This window comes from Anas acuta, chromosome 21 (assembly GCF_963932015.1).
Source record: "Anas acuta chromosome 21, bAnaAcu1.1, whole genome shotgun sequence".
In the NCBI taxonomy this organism is placed as follows: domain Eukaryota; kingdom Metazoa; phylum Chordata; class Aves; order Anseriformes; family Anatidae; genus Anas; species Anas acuta.
In genome coordinates, this window is record NC_088999.1 from 6,048,990 (window position 1) to 6,065,266 (window position 16,277).

At 49.6% G+C, this 16,277-nt stretch overlaps 2 protein-coding genes across 5 annotated transcripts in view; both read right to left on the reverse strand.

The window, feature by feature from the left end:
• Positions 1-449: 449 nt before the first annotated feature.
• On the reverse strand, positions 450-2,193 carry LOC137842967 (uncharacterized). The gene is made up of 4 exons (XM_068657714.1): positions 1,791-2,193; positions 938-1,581; positions 757-820; positions 450-676 (listed from the first exon to the last, which is right to left on the reverse strand). The coding sequence occupies exons 1-4, from the start codon at positions 2,028-2,030 to the stop codon at positions 638-640; spliced, it is 987 nt and encodes a 328-aa protein (XP_068513815.1). The 5' UTR covers positions 2,031-2,193; the 3' UTR covers positions 450-637.
• A 3,401-nt stretch (positions 2,194-5,594) lies between these two features.
• THRAP3 (thyroid hormone receptor associated protein 3) overlaps positions 5,595-16,277 on the reverse strand; it is a 32,515-nt gene continuing 21,832 nt past the window's right edge. For 3 of the 4 annotated variants that reach the window (XM_068657701.1, XM_068657702.1, XM_068657703.1), the window contains 8 exons: positions 14,739-15,479; positions 13,683-13,855; positions 12,774-12,885; positions 11,995-12,079; positions 9,528-9,712; positions 8,683-8,875; positions 8,067-8,216; positions 5,595-7,174 (listed from right to left, as the gene is read on the reverse strand). In XM_068657701.1, coding sequence (XP_068513802.1) covers positions 6,953-7,174; positions 8,067-8,216; positions 8,683-8,875; positions 9,528-9,712; positions 11,995-12,079; positions 12,774-12,885; positions 13,683-13,855; positions 14,739-15,479 — 1,861 coding nt within the window. In that variant the 3' untranslated portion in view covers positions 5,595-6,952. The remainder of the gene's footprint in view (positions 7,175-8,066; positions 8,217-8,682; positions 8,876-9,527; positions 9,713-11,994; positions 12,080-12,773; positions 12,886-13,682; positions 13,856-14,738; positions 15,480-16,277) is intronic. The other variant, XM_068657704.1, reaches the window with a different exon arrangement.

Genomic DNA, 16,277 nt, shown 5'->3' on the forward strand with positions numbered 1-16,277 from the left:
ATAGCTCCTTCCCAGGCCCGTCCCCGCGCCGGCAGCAGGATCCAGATGTTTTCCAGATGTTCTCCAGGCCCCACGCCAGTGGCGTGAGGCCAAAATGTGCCGGGGGGCTGGGAAACGGTGCGGGGGCAGCAGATGGAGGAGGAAGAGGAGGAGGCGCTGCCCCAGCCCCGCGGCGCATCCCGGCTCAGCACCCGGGCTGGGGATGAGGCTGGGGGGCTGTGGGGGGCTGTGGGGGGCTCCAGGGGGCTGAGCCCACCCCAGTCTGGCCACTGGTCTCGGCGCAGCCCAGCCCGTGACTCCCGGCACGTCCGCTCCCAGCACCGGTGCTCAGCCTTGGCGCAGCTCAGGCTGCAGCCGGGATGGCTCTGGGGACCCTCATGGGACCCCCGTGGGACCCCCGTGTGCCACAGCAGGATCAGCCCAGACCCTAAATGGGACCCCTGCAGCACTCCGTACCCAAAATAGTTTATTTTACCCGGTATTTTTAACAAAGAAGGGGCTGCTGCATGGCCTCAGAGCTGCAGCGAGCGGTGCCCGAGTGCAGGGACCCCTCGTGTCCGTGTCAGCGCAGCCCCACTCCGGGGCTGGGGGTGCTCCTGGGGCTGGGGGTGCTTTGGGGGTCCCCGCTCAGCCCCCGCTAGCAGGGCAGCGCCTTCCTCACCCGCTCGATCTCCGCCTGCAGGGACGAGATGGGGAGCAGGGGGGTCGGTGGGACACTGGGGGGGTCCTCGTGTCCCACGGCCATGGGGGGCTCACCTGCAGCGCCTCGCGCCTGGCCCGCTCGTGCTGCAGCTCCAGCCTCACGTCCTCCAGGTCCCTCCTGCGAGGCCACGGGGGTGGCTCAGGTGGGGCCGTGCCCAGCAGGGAGCTCCTGGAGACCCTCAGGGACCCTTTTTAGGGTCGGCCGCCCCTCCCCATAATCCCCATCCCCACTCACAGGTGTTGGCCTCGCATCAGGTCCACGAGGATGTGCAGGGACCGCACCTCAGCCTTCAGGTCCTCCAGGGCCAGCCGCTGCTCCGGGCTCTGCGCTGCGGGGGGGAGAGGGGGGCAGAGCCCGGCACAGGGCGGCCCCAAACCCCCCCAGGCCATGCTGGGCGGCCGCTGGCCCGGCACCCGGGGGCGCGTGGCCGTGGGGTGGCTCAGCTTGGCCGTGGTCACCTGCAGGGCGCTGAAGCCGTCGGCGTCTGCGAAAGGGAAGGTGTGAAAGGAGGGCACGGCCCCAGGACCCCGCGCTGGCAGCTCCCAGCCTGGCCCTACCTGGGTCTGCGGCTCTGCCCCGCTCCAGTTCAGCCGAGGCGCTGGGCTGGGGGCTGCTGGGCCTGGGGGTGGCAGGGGGCAGTGAGGTGGCACGGCCGTGGGGTGCCCACGGGGAGCTGCTGAGCGTGGGCACGGCTCTGTGCGGGGCACTTCAGGGCAGCCCCAAACACCCCATGGGGGCTGCGTGTGGCTTACTTGCTCGGCAGCCCCAGTGCCGGTTTGGTTTTGGCTGGGACGGGGGGCGCAGGAGCCATCCTCTTGCTGGGGGGCGGCTTGGGCGGCTCCATCCTCGCTGGGGAGAGCAGGGGGTGAGCGGCGGGGCTGGGACCAGTATGGGGAACGGGGTGAGACTGGGTGAGACTGGGGCAGGAAGCGTTTCCTGCAGGGAGCCCCAGCACCGCGCTGCCCGGGCACGGGGACCTGCCCCCAGCTTGGGGGGGTCCTGCCCTGCGCAAGGGGCCCTGCCCGGCCCTATCCCTGTCCCCATCCCCATCCCTGTCCCCTCCCTCGTTCCCCTGCCCAGTTCTCACCCCTGTGCTGTTGCTGGTGGCCAGGCCGGTCCCTCGCTGGCTCAGGCTGCCGGGGGAGCACGGGGGCTCATCGGGTGCTGGGGAAGGGTCCTGGTTACCGACCCCTCTCCCAGGGACCCTTGGCTGGTGCAGGACAGGCCCCGTCCCCACCAGGATGTGGTCTCCAGGTGCCACCACATCCCTGGACCCCACCCAAGTCCCTAAATCCCATTCCTGCAAGCAACAGGGGCTCGGCCCCATGAGCAGAGCCGTGGCTGGAGGCGAGGAGCCATCCAGGGGCAGGGGGAGGGGGAGACCCCCCCAGGGTACCCCGGGCGCACGCCTCTCCCCGCCACCACCCCGAGGTCTGCCGGGACCGGCAGCGATGCTCAGCGGGACCCAAGCAGCCCCATGGTGGTCCCCGTCCCACCGCGTGCCCAGAGCCCCCTGTGCCAACCCAGGGGCAGCCCCAACCCACCCCAATCCCCCCCCAGCCCCCCCCAGCCCCGCACCCAGCCCCGCTCCCGCTGTGGCTGCGCTCGTGGCGCTTCCTCTGCGCGCCGCAGACCTGCGCCTCCCCCAGGGCGCCGGCACGGGCAGGATGCCGGCCCCACCACCACCATCTATGGGGTGCCAGCACCCCCCCTGCACCCAGCCCGGGGTGGACACGGGGCACCAGGCCACCAGCACATGCCCATGAGCCACCCCGTCCCCATCACGGGCCGGTAGCCCTGTGGCCACCGGGTCCCCGCCGCCACCAGCGCATCGCTCGGTTCTGCGGCCTCGTGGGCATGAAAACCACCCCTGGGCTTTGTCCACCCCGAGGCTGCTGCAGCCACAAGCCACGTGCGGGGCCACCAGGATGGGGACGAGGGCGCCCAGCCCTGATGGCACAGGAGATGCTCTCCAGGCCCCGGCACCGTCGCTCCCAGCAGTTTGGAGCTGGTTGGGCCCGAAGCTGCCACCGGGATGGGCGCAGGGCCATGGTTTTGCCATCCTACCTGCTGGCACGGGGCTGCCCCCCAGGCTGTGCCGCTCGGCGCCGTGCCAGGCTCCCCCCGGCCGCCCCGGCCCCGCGCCGTGCACGTGACGCTGGAGGAAATCGGCTCCGCGCGGGGAAGGAAGTCGAAGCGCTGAGCACCGCGGTGCTGGGCCACGCCGCATCCCTGGCACCCCGTGGGGGGCTCCTCCTGCCCCGCATCTTCCCACCGGCCCCACTGCTGCCACCCCCCTGGCAATGTGGAGATGCCCAGGGCCCAAAATCCACCATGGCCAGGCTCACGGGATGCCGTGTGCTGGGGTGGCATCGCCTCACCTTGCAGGGGACCCGGGTGACATCTCCCCTCCACAGCGGCAGCTCCAGGGTGCAGATGAACAGCTCCTGGCAGAGCTGTGGCTCCAGGAGGGGGCTCACCGGGATGCTGCAGCCCCCAGCTCCTCCCCAGGTCCCTGCACCTGCAGCAACCCCCAGCTCCGGGGGGCAGGAGGGGTGCTGGGCGCTGCGGCTCTTCCTGCAGGAGAAAACCCCGCTGGGGCGCAAGGGATCCATCTCCCCCTGCCCCAAATGGGGTTGGGGCCAGCCCAGGCAGCTCCAAGCCATTTCCAAACCCCCCCAAATCCCCAGCGTGGAGCCCCCCACCCTCCTGTGGCACCAGGGAGGGTCTGGGCAGCTGCTCCCCAGCGCCGTGACCTCGGTGTTGGGGTGAGGAAGGGACGGGGACCCCAGGGCCGCGGCCCTGGGTTGGGGTCCCCTGGTGGGAGCTGTGTCCCCGCTCGCTCCCGTGGTGCTGGGAGGGTCTTGGGGGTCTGAAGCAGCAGGATGGTGTGAGGCAGCCACAGAGAAGTCAGGAAACCATCGTGTGGAAAGGGTCGGGGAGAGGAAGGGAGCAGGAGGTAAAACCACGGGGCTGTCCTGCCCCGGCCCCAGCCCCGTGGGCTCCCCTAACGCTTCCCAGCAGTGCTGGAGGCCCCAAGCCTCCCACCACCGCCCCCCTGCATGCACAGGGCTGGGGCTGCGGGGCTCATTTAGCTGACGAGCAGAAGGAACCAGCTCCATCTGTCACTGCAGACAGAGGATTTGTCCCCCAGCCCAGCAGGGACCTGCCTGCCCCTACCTGAGCTGCCTGTGCCCCCCGCAGCCGACCCGGTCCCACGGCGAGGACAGGAGGCTCCGCGCGCCCCTACAGCACCTCGACGCCTCGCGGCTCTCCCTGTAACTTCAGCAGGGAGGGGGAAGTGAAAGCCAAACCACAGAGGGGCCAAAACCCACAAACCACAAGCGCACGAGGCTCGTGGGCTGGAGCCCCGCTGCGGAGCGCAACGGCCGGAAAGGGGCAGCGGGGCCGAGGGCTCCCCACTGCTCCCGGCCCCGCCAGGTGAATGCTCCTTTAAAATCCCTTTGAATGGGTAATGCTGAAGGGAAGTGAAAGGAGAGGCTTGTTTGCAGCTGGCCGAGGAGCAGCACCACGCGGGATGTGTGGTCTCGCCCCTGGGTTTGCCCGGTGAGGCTGGAGGAGCAGTGAACACAGGGCAGCTTCTGTCCGCGTTGGCACAAGGGCTCCATTTCAAGCAGGGAGGGAAACACGAGGCATTAACCCACACCCCTCTGAACACCTCACACTGGGAATGCCCCTCTGCAGTGCAGGCAGACCCCTGAACTCATCCCAGACCCCTAACCATCACCCCAACTTGCCCAAACACAGCGAGCTGTTGCCTTCCTTGGTGACAGCAATAGCAAAACCTGTACCGAACGTCACAGCAACGAGTGGCTTTGTAAATCAGCAGCTGCCAAGCTTCCAGGGGTTGTGCTGGCATGGAACAGGGGTGGCAGGAGGTGGGATCGTCGGTGAGTTCAGTTTGGGAGGTGGCTGTGGCTGTTACGTGCAGCCCCTGCAGTCAGCTTGTGGCTTTGTAGCTTCATCACTCGCTTCCTTCTCCCACGCCACTTCTGCTAACAGGCGGTGGCTGCTCTGGGGAGAGGTGGCTCGGAAACAAAGCCCTCGGGCTCCTCCCTGCCTGTCCGAGATGGATGTTGGGTGGGCAGATGAGATTCCACCAAGGAAAGAAGGGCGAGAAGTGCAGAGCACAGAGCAGCCCCCACTGCTCTGCGGGGCTGAGGGGCTTCAGCCCCTGCCCTCGTGGCACAGGGAAAATCCTCAGGGCCCTTCAGGAAGGAGCTGAGTGCAGTTGGAAGGCAGCAGGAAGGCAGCAGCTTTGTCACAGCCTCCAGAGTCTTGGCCAGGGCTGAGCTGCTTGTTTTGCTGCTCCCAAGGGACAACTAACAGCAGCACACACACAAATTGGCTTTTAGCTACTACCTTAAAAAGGGGGGTCAGGCTGATGGCACAAAACACCCACGTGCCAGGTTCCAGCACCTACCAGGGCACAGCCAGGGCCAGGAGCTGCAGGAAGAGCTGTCGCCACCAACTCCAGGGATCTGCTCCTGCCCTCAGCTGTTGCAATGAGATTTTCCACTTCCACGTGCAAAGTTCGCTTGCTGGAGAGCTGTATAAAACGGGAACCTCGAGTGTTAGGCTGGGAGTAACTGCTTGCAACTGCTGCTTTTCAGCAGTGGGGCAGCCCCACAGGCCCCAGCCTGAGCTTCCTCTTTCCTTACTGCTGTTCATTAGTGCTGTCTAGGCCAATTTCTCCTCTGGGACCATGTTTTAAAGCTGCTCTTCCCAGCAACTTCTGCAGCTCCACCCTGAGGCTGGCCAAAGCCCTTCGCTTCTCTCGGCTCCACCAGTTAATTGGGAAGGCAAATGGCTGGTGGCAGAGGGAGCCCCAGACTGAGACCACAAAACAAAGCAGAGTTACACCTACTACTCATTTTATTGTATTTTATTTGCATAAACAAACTCGAGGGGGGGTTGCTAAACAGGAACTGTTCAAGTCAAAACAAACCAAACTCTAGTTGGTGTGTGTGGGGGGATGAGCACAGCAATCCTGGGGGAGGGAAGGCAGAGGTGGTGAGGACAGGGAGAGGGAGCGGTGTCTTTACAGCACGTGCACACTCAGCGTCGGTGCGTGGACATGCCTCTCCTGCTACCAAGGCTCACTGACCCAGCCACAACTGTCTGCAAACTTCTTCAGAGTACTTCTTTTTCTTTTTTTTTTTTGTTTAAAGTAGAAGATAAAAAGAAATGCATGGTAACGGCCATCCTTAGCCAGCACAGGAGGGGTTTGCCTTTTGTTTTTTATAAAAAGATTAATAAAAAATACTGAAAAATTCTCATCTTTCCTTTTATATTTTTTTTTTAAACCTAGTAGAATTCTGAAGTTTCTTAGAAAACTATGTTACCTTGGAAAGAGCACTCGAGTTCACAACCAGCTGCAAAGAGGATACACAAAATGCCTACAAGCAGTTTGGGGCTCCAGCACACACCAGGCCTAACACTGTACACAAACAGTGATGAAAAGTAGGGTGTAATTTTTTTTTTTTTTAAAACCATGCTAATTTCCTTAACTTTCAACATAAAAGGAAAACAATTGGTTTTAAAAGGCCCTAAAACAACTGTTACATAAAAAAAGTTCTTAAAAAAATCATAGCAGTTTGGTCCCAACAAGTTAACATTTAGATGTTTATTCACATGCTTCATTGTTTCTTATTTATAAGAACCAAAAATAGTTTCCAAAAATTATCATTTAATTGATGTTACTACATACGTAAAGGCCTAAAATAAGTAAGTATGAATTTAAAAAATTGAATACACAATAGGGGAGAAAAATTTGAACTGGCGAGTTAATCCCGACCTTTGCTATTTCAAATTATAAAAGAGAAACAAAAAAAGTGTCAAGACTACTGGGTTAAGATGGGCACAAACCGAAATCCACATCGTCTTCAAAGCCTGTTACCAAAAAAAAAAAAATTAACCGACCATTCAATAAGGTCACAGACAAGAGAGAAAATCTAGGATCTCACCCAGTACTTGACCTTATTCAGTCCAGAAGGTAAGTCTTTGGGAAGGAATACTCCATGAGCGGATCCAAGCATATATGATTTATCAGTTCTAGTCCACACTTAGGGAGGCTGAACTCTGAAAATGCAGTTAACTTCGGGATTATTTCCGAGCTCCTCTCTGGGGCTCTGCTCAGCTCTTCAGGCTCGCCCTGACAATCTCCATCACCAGCATGCTGAACCCCTCCACTCCTGCCAGGGCTCCCCGGGAACATGCAGACCGCAGCTACTCAGTCGTTGACTGCAAGTTGTCCTTTTCCTCTCTGTTTTCTGTTCCGCTTTCGTCATCCTCGATTTCTCCTTCTTCACCACTGAATTTGTCGTGAGCCCACTTGGGGCTGGTGCTCGACTTCCTGAACATGAAGCGACCTCGTCCCCGGGGGAAGGCACCCCGACCACGGCCTCTGTTCACCCACTTCTCCGCACCTTCGCCCTCCCGATCATCGTGCTGCACGGGGAAAAAGCAATGACAGCAGCTGACACAGACTGACTGCTCCCGGTGTGAGAGGAGCAGGATAACACTGCCTGGTGATATCAGCCCTGCAGCACCAACCAGATTTATGCCACAGTGAGTACTGCCCTCTAAACACAAGTACTGGCTTGTTTGGGGGATGAAAACAGCAGATGAAGGCAGGAATGCACAAATGCCACACAGGCTCTCTTTGTGCATAGCAACCCATCACTGCAATTGGTACAGGCTGCTATGAACCACGCTGCTGGGATCAAACTGATCCATTTCTGTACATAAAGTGCAGGCTAGAGACTGGACACCAAAACAAGTTACATTTCTACCTTCAACAAGGTCAGAAAAAATGAAGTAAGGTAAGATCAAGGCTTTCTTGTTTGAGCTGCAGGACTGAAACACAGAGTTATTTAATGAAAAGACTCAGGTGCCCCAAATCAGGAAGAGAAAAATAAGTTTGTGTGTTTAAACTTTCCCTTTTTCAAAGAAGGGTCATTCAGACAGGATTCTCCCAGATAAACGACTGGTAGTATGGCAGACCTATCAGCAGTAAAAAGGAACAGTGCTAACCCATCCAGAAGCTGAACTCCAAACAGGGATGGAAGACCCAAGAAGTGCAGGCCATCTGCAACACAGTCTAACAGATTTAAGCTGCCTTTTCTGCACTACTGTGAAACACGGGGTCTTTAACCAGCCTTCAGGATTTCATTTCACTTACTGGCCAACCGTTCTCAAATGAACAGTAACAAACTCTAGTGGTGAGCCATAAGCTTCTGGTGAGGAAGCAGCACATGAAGCTGTAAACTGGTGGATTAGAAACGTTTAAGCCAGATATACCTGGAGGATTTATGCACGTTTTAGTGCTTCAGACACATACCAGGTAGTACTTCTTGCTCTTGGGTGTGTACTCTGGATCCCACTCCTCATCTCTGTTTCTCTTCTGGAAGTCATTGTTGCCACCGCTGTTGCTGTTGTTGTTTCCTGAAAAGTTGCCTCTGCCCCATCCTCTCCCCCTTGCTCTGAACTGCTGTAACAGCAAAACACGGGAGAAAAATAAAAAGCTTGTGGTGGCAGTGCCCCCCCAGCTGCTTGCTGACTTCAGGGGCACCAAGCTGTAAGACTTGTATGTAACTAAGGCACAGAAACTGCAAACAATAAGCAGGGTTATGACCAGATGAGTCATTTTGGTAGCCTAACCCAAACCAACTGATGCACATTACACTGCCCATCAGGGCTGCTCAGCAATTACTAATGAGCAAAAGCTTCTGGGCTTGATTCTGCTCCATACAGCTCGAGTTCAACCACCCAGGCTACATTGTCAACACCCTGGTTAGTGCTTGAGATACGGAGTGATCACATTCTGGCTCATCATCCACAGCCAGACCACACCTTTGGGGCTTCTCCCTTACCGTATGCTTTAATTGTGGAAGAGCAATTCACAGTAGCTGCTTTTTGACTGCTTTAGCAATTGGTACTCGGGGTGGGATACTTACAAAGGTCCCTCTAGCTCTTCCTCTCTCATTTGGACCTGTGAATTCTTTAGTCCCCAGCCGGGACTTGTCAAAGCCTGTGGAGCTTTCCTCTCTCTCCTCAGTCTCCTCTGGATATTCCTCTGCTTTGACTGAATGAGAGGATCGTGAGGATGATGAGCTGGATCTGGATCTCTCACGCACCCTTCGGTGTTTCCTGTTTCAGTGATAGGAAATGAGAGTCAGGGGGACACCACAGGGTTAAGAACTTAGTAGTAACCTGCTTGCTATAGATTTATTTATTACTCCCCTATCAATGCAATGCTTTCATTCTCCTACTATGAAAAAGAAAAGCCATATTAACAACTCAAGATCAGCTACAACATGCAGATCTAACAGGTCCCAAGCCTTCTCTGTCACAACCTTGCTGCTTTTAAGGTGTTTCTACCTCCAACTATGAGATAAGCATGAATTTGACACCAGTAGTATTCTCTTCTCCTCTAGGTCTCCTTTCTAGGAGGAAGGCATTCATTTACAAATACAGTTTTAGTCAAATGGTAAAAATATGCTAATAGAAAAGGATTAAACCTAAAGAAGTCATTTAAACATTGCTGTTTTTTCTGTAACTGGAACAAGAAGAAAAAGTGACTCACCCATTCTGACATACGAAGCCTTCTCATTTACCTTTAACAGTTATTTATCGTTTCAGACAGATATAATGGTATCGAGAAGACACGCAGAGGAATAATTCACGCCACTGCAGCAGTTATGTCAACAGGTGTACAACTATATATACGTGATGTTGTCTCCAACTTTAATAGTAGAAATATGAAATGCAGAAGGAAATGGCTATTAGGTTTCCTACATACTTTTTCTTTGAGCCTTTGTGAGATTTCTCCGTTTTCTCAGTTGATCTTTCCCTTGAGTGACTTGAATCTCTCGAGTCCACTGATTCTCTGGATTTATCGCGTTTAAGATCTCTTTCCTTATGTTTTTTACGGCGTTCGATATCAAGGCGCAGGTCAACAGGGTCGTCCTTATATTTCCCTTCAGCCTACAAGAGCAGGGAAGGAGAGAGTTTAACACAAAGATTTACAGCGCACCACTTCAGCACCATTACTTTGCTACTGACTGCACAGACTTCTGGAGGACAGGAATTTATCTGAATGCTAATCGATACTCAATCCATTTTAAGATGTAAAATAATGCACAGATTTCAATTTTCCTACATCAAGAGCACTGTTTTTAACTTTTAATTTCTTTTAAACAGCATTAGAACAGCCTGGCAATAGGGAGGGAGAAACACAGAGGCTGACACTTATTGTATACACCACAGCCAGTGAGATGAGAACAGCTTGGAAATCTAATCCATCTGATTGTGTGTCAGGCATTTTTGGCATGCTGCAGTTCTAGCAGCCTGTGGACACTTGTCACCGAACAGCAGCACGCTCACTACCCTGCTGACATACCATCTAGCAGCATGGAAGGAATTTTTAATCACCAGGTCTGAAAACTTGAGAAGCAAAAGGTGTCTCCAAGTGGCAAAGAGCTAAGACAGTGATTGCTAATCAAAGCTTTAAGAGACAGAGGCCACCAAAATGCAGTGATCAAGGTTCTTAGGAGGAATATCAGCATCCCACTGATCTTTAACACATCTGTCAAGAAGATTTGCTCTGTGGCAGGTATCACCTATAGCACTGCTTGCCCCTCGACCAGAAGTCACCACAGATGGCATGTGTTTCTCCACTTAAGCCTAGCAAGTCTACTAATGCCAGCTACCCAGCATTTCACAAAGAAAAAAAAGCTGCATGAAAACCAGAACTACATTTTTACTTTTAAATAGCTAACTAAAAAAATCTTGAGTTCTATTGAAATTGCTGCTTAAATGATTTTCTCTAGAAAACATGAAGTTATGTTACTGTGTATATTTTAAGACCCATGACTCTTCAATGAACTTCTGCTCTGCCTGCACACAAGAGCAGCAAACAGACAGTGGCTGTGGTTTTGACACACATTTAACAGCGGTTCTTTAGTGGGAAGCCTGTGCACACAATGCTGCTAGCAACATACAGCCTCCACAGTTGTGTCCAGAGATTGCTACTTCATTTACACATTTATACTCCATTTACTTATCTTGGGAACTGTATTACTTGATATGCAACATAAATCAGATTAATCGTCTTGAATTAAATACAAAAGGATTAGTAATTCTCTAGCTATTAAATTTTTTACTTACATGAGTTATTAAAAACTTTTTTGTTTAAATAAAAATGTCAAATAACGCAGGAGTGGGAGCAGACGTTTTGTTTTTGTTTTTTGGTTTTTTTTGCTCTTCTACTTTCCCCAGGCAAAGAGCTTTAATTTCTACTCTGAGAATAAAACTGCTCCCAACACGATGGATGACAGATAAGTGACAAAATCAGCAGCAGCTCCCTTATGTGGTACAGCAAACACCTATTTGGGTTTGTGAGGGCACGTCTGTTTCACGGAAGGCTGGCGAGCTGTTTGGAAACCACGTTTATAATACACTCTGCCAAGCTGATGCTCAGAGTTCAGGCCCATCAAATCCATCTCACCATCGTCCATGTCAAGCCACAAGTGTGTTTGGAAAAAATCGAAAACAAATATGAAACAAGTAAGGTTTCAGCAGGACTGTTTAAAATCTCTTCAACGTTCAACGTAAATATGTATGAAGGTGAATAAACAAAGTTTAAAATCCCAAACATTAAGTTAAGCCACTTTAATGATCGTTTACAGTACGTGCGATGGCTTAACACTGATCTACTCAGAAAAGCTAACACACTAAATTCCAAATGGTCTGGATCTACTCAAACAGGTGCTGAATGTTAAAGTAACAGCAATCAACAGAAATGGTACAGTAAGTTGTTAGAACAAAATTTATAATCTGCTTAATAGTGTATCTTGTTTAGATAAGTATTTAGTTTTACTTTCCTCTTTTTGACATGCATGTCTTTTTGAAAACATGGTTGGAAATATCGCATGTATACAATTGATTTAATAATACTTACAAGCAGAAAAATATCACAAAAAGTCTCTTCTCTCATCATGGGCACTTGTTCCAAAAATCCTCTCTTTTTTCTCAAGCTCACCTCAATTGACTTTGGGGTCATTTACCATAGTCTAACCACTTCACAAAGGTTGTTGATACATTTTTAATAAAAATTAACCCTTTGTAGTTCATTTTTAGAATTATGCCCATCCTTAAAAGAAAAACACAAACTTAAGTAGAGAGTAATTTAAACAAAAACATCACTGTTAAGTTCATGCCCAATGCACTCATTTTGTTGAATTAAACTAATCAGAGTAACAGTTCACCTTGAAGCCAGGATCTCTGGAGCTTTTCGATTCCTCTTGAGAGAATCCATGTTTTCTAAAAGTACTGGGAGAAATATCTATCCTCCTAAAAGAAAGATAAGAGTCATCTTACAAACAGGATTAAGTTTTTACATTAAACGTCACTTAAAAGCAGACACTCCGATGTTTCCAAATCTATTTAAAACTCCTCATTTTTTCCATTTTTGCTGAAGCTGCTTTACAGCAGCTTAGGATTCATGAGCAGGTCTGTTGATGTCAAGCTATTTTTCAATAAATAACTGTCCAAGCACTCTTTCAGCTGTAGACAAAAGGACTGAGAAAAATATAAGGAAGAACACAACATGGTAAAACATAAATGCAAGTCTTTTTAAAACCAAAACTTTATAGCATTATGAAAATGCCTATAAATGATACATGATCATTATTTATTTAAGCTTTCATATTCCCATATGCTTACCAATTAACACTAGCAAGCTGCTGCAAGTCCATCTAAAAGATATCAAGTCTAAAATGTAAGGAATTCAAGTGATAGACTAAGACATCCCCCTCTCCTCTTCCACTAAGACATCACTTCTGTCCTTCAAGGATTTTATCACTACCTTCCTTAGTCTGTCTTGTTAAAGGCTGGGTAGGAGACTAGACACAACTCTAATATGCAAGCCATACTGCATGACTTTTTTAACTAGGTAGAGATCCGCCCATTCTCTCCTGTTCTTGAATTATTCCGGAATTCCAGTTTAAGAGAAGGAAACCCGAAATCCCACTGCATTGCCACCAACCTGTGAATTTCAGGGCTCTTTTTGTTTTTAGCTGCATCCTGTTCCATTCCTTTCTTTAGGTATTTGGTAAAGCGTTCATTCAGTGTCATTCCTGAAGATCCAAAGTGATGCTCTGTGGGGTGGTTGAGCAAACAATGCCACAATATTAATACCATTTTTGTAAACAGAAAGAACACCTCAGTCCCACAGCTTGGTCAAATTCAGTTGCAGGACACATGAAGCACAGAGATGAGCAATTCTACACTGCTAACAAATTTCAATTTCACTCTTGAAATTAACAATTCACTCGGGTAACTTACTCTTGAAATTAATGGCATGTGAACTCACTTTACAGACATGATTTAACTAAATATACACAAATCAATAGAATATACAAATGCTAAGTCACAGTCTCTCTGAATATTGTTCAGGTAAAACCAAGAATGCCTCTTCTGCCTTTCCAGAAGAATTTTTTTTAATGTAAATGGTGAGGTGGGTGTGCAGGCAGCTGGTACTTGCAAGGCTGTACCTGGATAAAGCTAGACTTTTAGGCTGTCCAGTGCAACAGAGCTCAGAGCTGGCTAATGCAGAAATTTATCAGGATGGTTTGGGGTGCTGGAGTATGTGATGTATGAGCAGAGGGGAAGTGGCGTCTCTCTCTTTTCTTCAAAATTCAACTGGACACAACCCAATGCAACCTGATCCAACCTGCATGCTAGCTTTGCTTCGAGCAGGAGGCTGAGCTAGGCTCCAGGAATCACCCCCAACTAAATAATTCCATGACTACATGATCATCAGCTGCTATCCTCATCTATGGCGTATCTGCTGGAGAACAGCTCTGAGCATTAACCAGTGTACGTGAAAATCTCTTGTTTGGGCAAGGACAGGGGGAGTGAACCTTCCTCTGAGGATACAGGGACTTTGACCCACCTCTTACGTGATGGACTATAGTCACTATGTGTTGAGCAAACAGTTCAGAAGGACTCCGTTGAGACTGAGCAGACTGAATATGATGAAAAATAGAACGAAATTCTTGCTCCTTTTTGTTGCTATGCACAAGGTCACGACACAGCTTGCGTTCCTGAGCCAGTATGCCACTTGGACTAGAGAAAACAGACCACATGAAATAGAACAAGGGAAGCAGTTTGTTTCATAAATTGGAAGCAGACGTATTTTTATGTAATACTATGAAGTAATCTAATAACATTAAATAGTACAATCTGATTCCTTATTTAAATATATTTTAAATGCACTAAATTGCTTATTTAAATATCTTTAAAATGCACTAATCTAGGTTACTGTAATAATTCAGATCACTTTTTGCTCTGTACTTGGAGGGCTGCAGAGATGTTAAACCCTGACAGCTATGAAACACAAGCTCATTCCCACCCCACTAGCTGGCTATAATCCTCTGCTACTGTTCCTAAATTCGAGATTAACCTTTAACATCCCACGTGGTATATTAACATTTACTGGCTACCAAACGTGCTTTCTCCAGCAACTTTTTACTGCGTTAAGATTTCTTGAAACAATGCCTAAGTGGCTGTCAGAGCTTCCTGGAGTTTCAGTAATGATGCGTTGAGAATAACCGTAAACACTCTCCAGAAGAAACGTCATTTGAGCAGCACTGTAGTTTTACTGTATCACAAACTTCTCGCAGCAAGAAGTCACCAAGTACTCAACTCTTTCCAGAGGCTGCTGCAGCATAAAAACTGACGTAGAAGCATTTACAATCTGAAATGAACTTATATAGAGATAGAAAAAAAGTTTTTTTTAACCTGACAACCCCTCTGACCTCCTGCCACACAAAGGGATCCCACAGGTGTTCTAAGGCCATAAAAAATTTCATCTCTAACACCGAAAAATACAGATTGTGATACAATATTACGTAGCCTTCCTCAGAGTTGAGGAACTTAAGATTTCAAGAAGAGAAACAGGCAGCCAATATTACTATTTAACCTGCCCAAAACTCTAGCAAATACGCACCGTGCAAGATCTTCATCAAAGGAATCCATTCGAATATTGACCTGGGCCTCACGAGTAATGGAAAAGGAGGATTTGCCAGGAGCTAGCCCATCTCCTTTGGTTGCTGGCTTTTCCTTTACCTCTGAAGTCTTCCTTGGTGGTGGGGAAGAGCTTTTTTCCTGGCTTGTTTTATAAGTGGTCACTCTAAAATTCTTTTCAGGAACAAAGCCCCTGTGACCCGATTCAGCTCTCTTGGATGCTGGCCTCTCTTCTTTTTTTGATCTTTCAGAATAGCTTTCCTCCTCTGCTTCATCAGATTTCCTTTGCTTCTCCTTCCCAGGTGGCAAGAACACCACGCCTTCCCATTTTCCTTGCCTCTCCTCTTCCTGACTTTTACTTGATGTTGCTACCACTTTAGACATAAATTTGGGCTCATCATCAAACTCCGAATCTTTTCGGCCCTTTGCCTTATCTTTCTTTTCCTGCTCATCAGTTTCCTCTTTGCCATAGTGACTCTCCTTGTGGAACTCTGGTGCCTTTAGCTTGTCAAAGTCATCCCGGAACTTGTAGCGCTTGGGCGACTGACTGCCACGGTATCCCTTCTCAGAGTCTGCTTTGGATGCATAGGAATCAGATTTTGCCTTTCCATCTGTTGATCCCAACTCAGAGAAATTCCCTTTTTCTTTAGGTTTTTCCTTTTCAACATTTGTTACTTTCTGCTCTTTGTCTTTCCCATTCTCAGTCTTCTGCTCTTCCAGATACCTGTTCATAGAGGAGACATTACAACAGTTCTCTTAGTAAAACTCAAACAGGTTAATCCTTCAGTGGAAAGCAGTCAAATTTTAGAGAACACCGAGATATGCATGTACAGAAGATTGTCTCTAGGCCCTAAAACAGCTAAAATGTAAAGCAGATTTCTCAGCCTGGATTTAGACTTATACTTCTCAATAAATTCAATAAATGCAGAAGAAAATGGATATGCAGAACTGATGAAATGAGGCTTAAAAGCAAGTAAAAAAACACACTTACCCACAGATTCATTTTAAGGAAAGTAGTAGCATCTTACCCAATCAGTTTATTTACTTACAAACCTGCTTCAGGAGAACAACACATCAAAACTTTCAAACTGGGCTGTTCTGCTTTAAACAACACACTGGAAATAAAAGCCTCAAAAGCTACTTCAAATTTTGGATGCAAGTTTCATAGGTAAGCTAAATATTTCATGACAGACTGTAAATACAAATAAAAGCAAAAAGGTTAACAGGGAGGAATATTTTGCTGGGAGAAGACAAAACATTTAGTAAGAACAACAGTTTATCATAAGCTAGTTTCAAGCATCAGAACTAGGTTTTAAAGCAATCATTAAGCAAAACCCTAGCTTTGAGGAGAAAGCAGTAATGCCCAAGGACATTAATTCAATGCTCTGAGAACCCAAACCAGAGTTATTGTTTTTTTTCCTTTTTAAAGATCATACATCCTTGATATAGGATAGTCCAAAATAACTTTTAAAAGAATAAACTTAAAGCACCTGTGAATGCTGTGCTATCATTTACAAGAAAG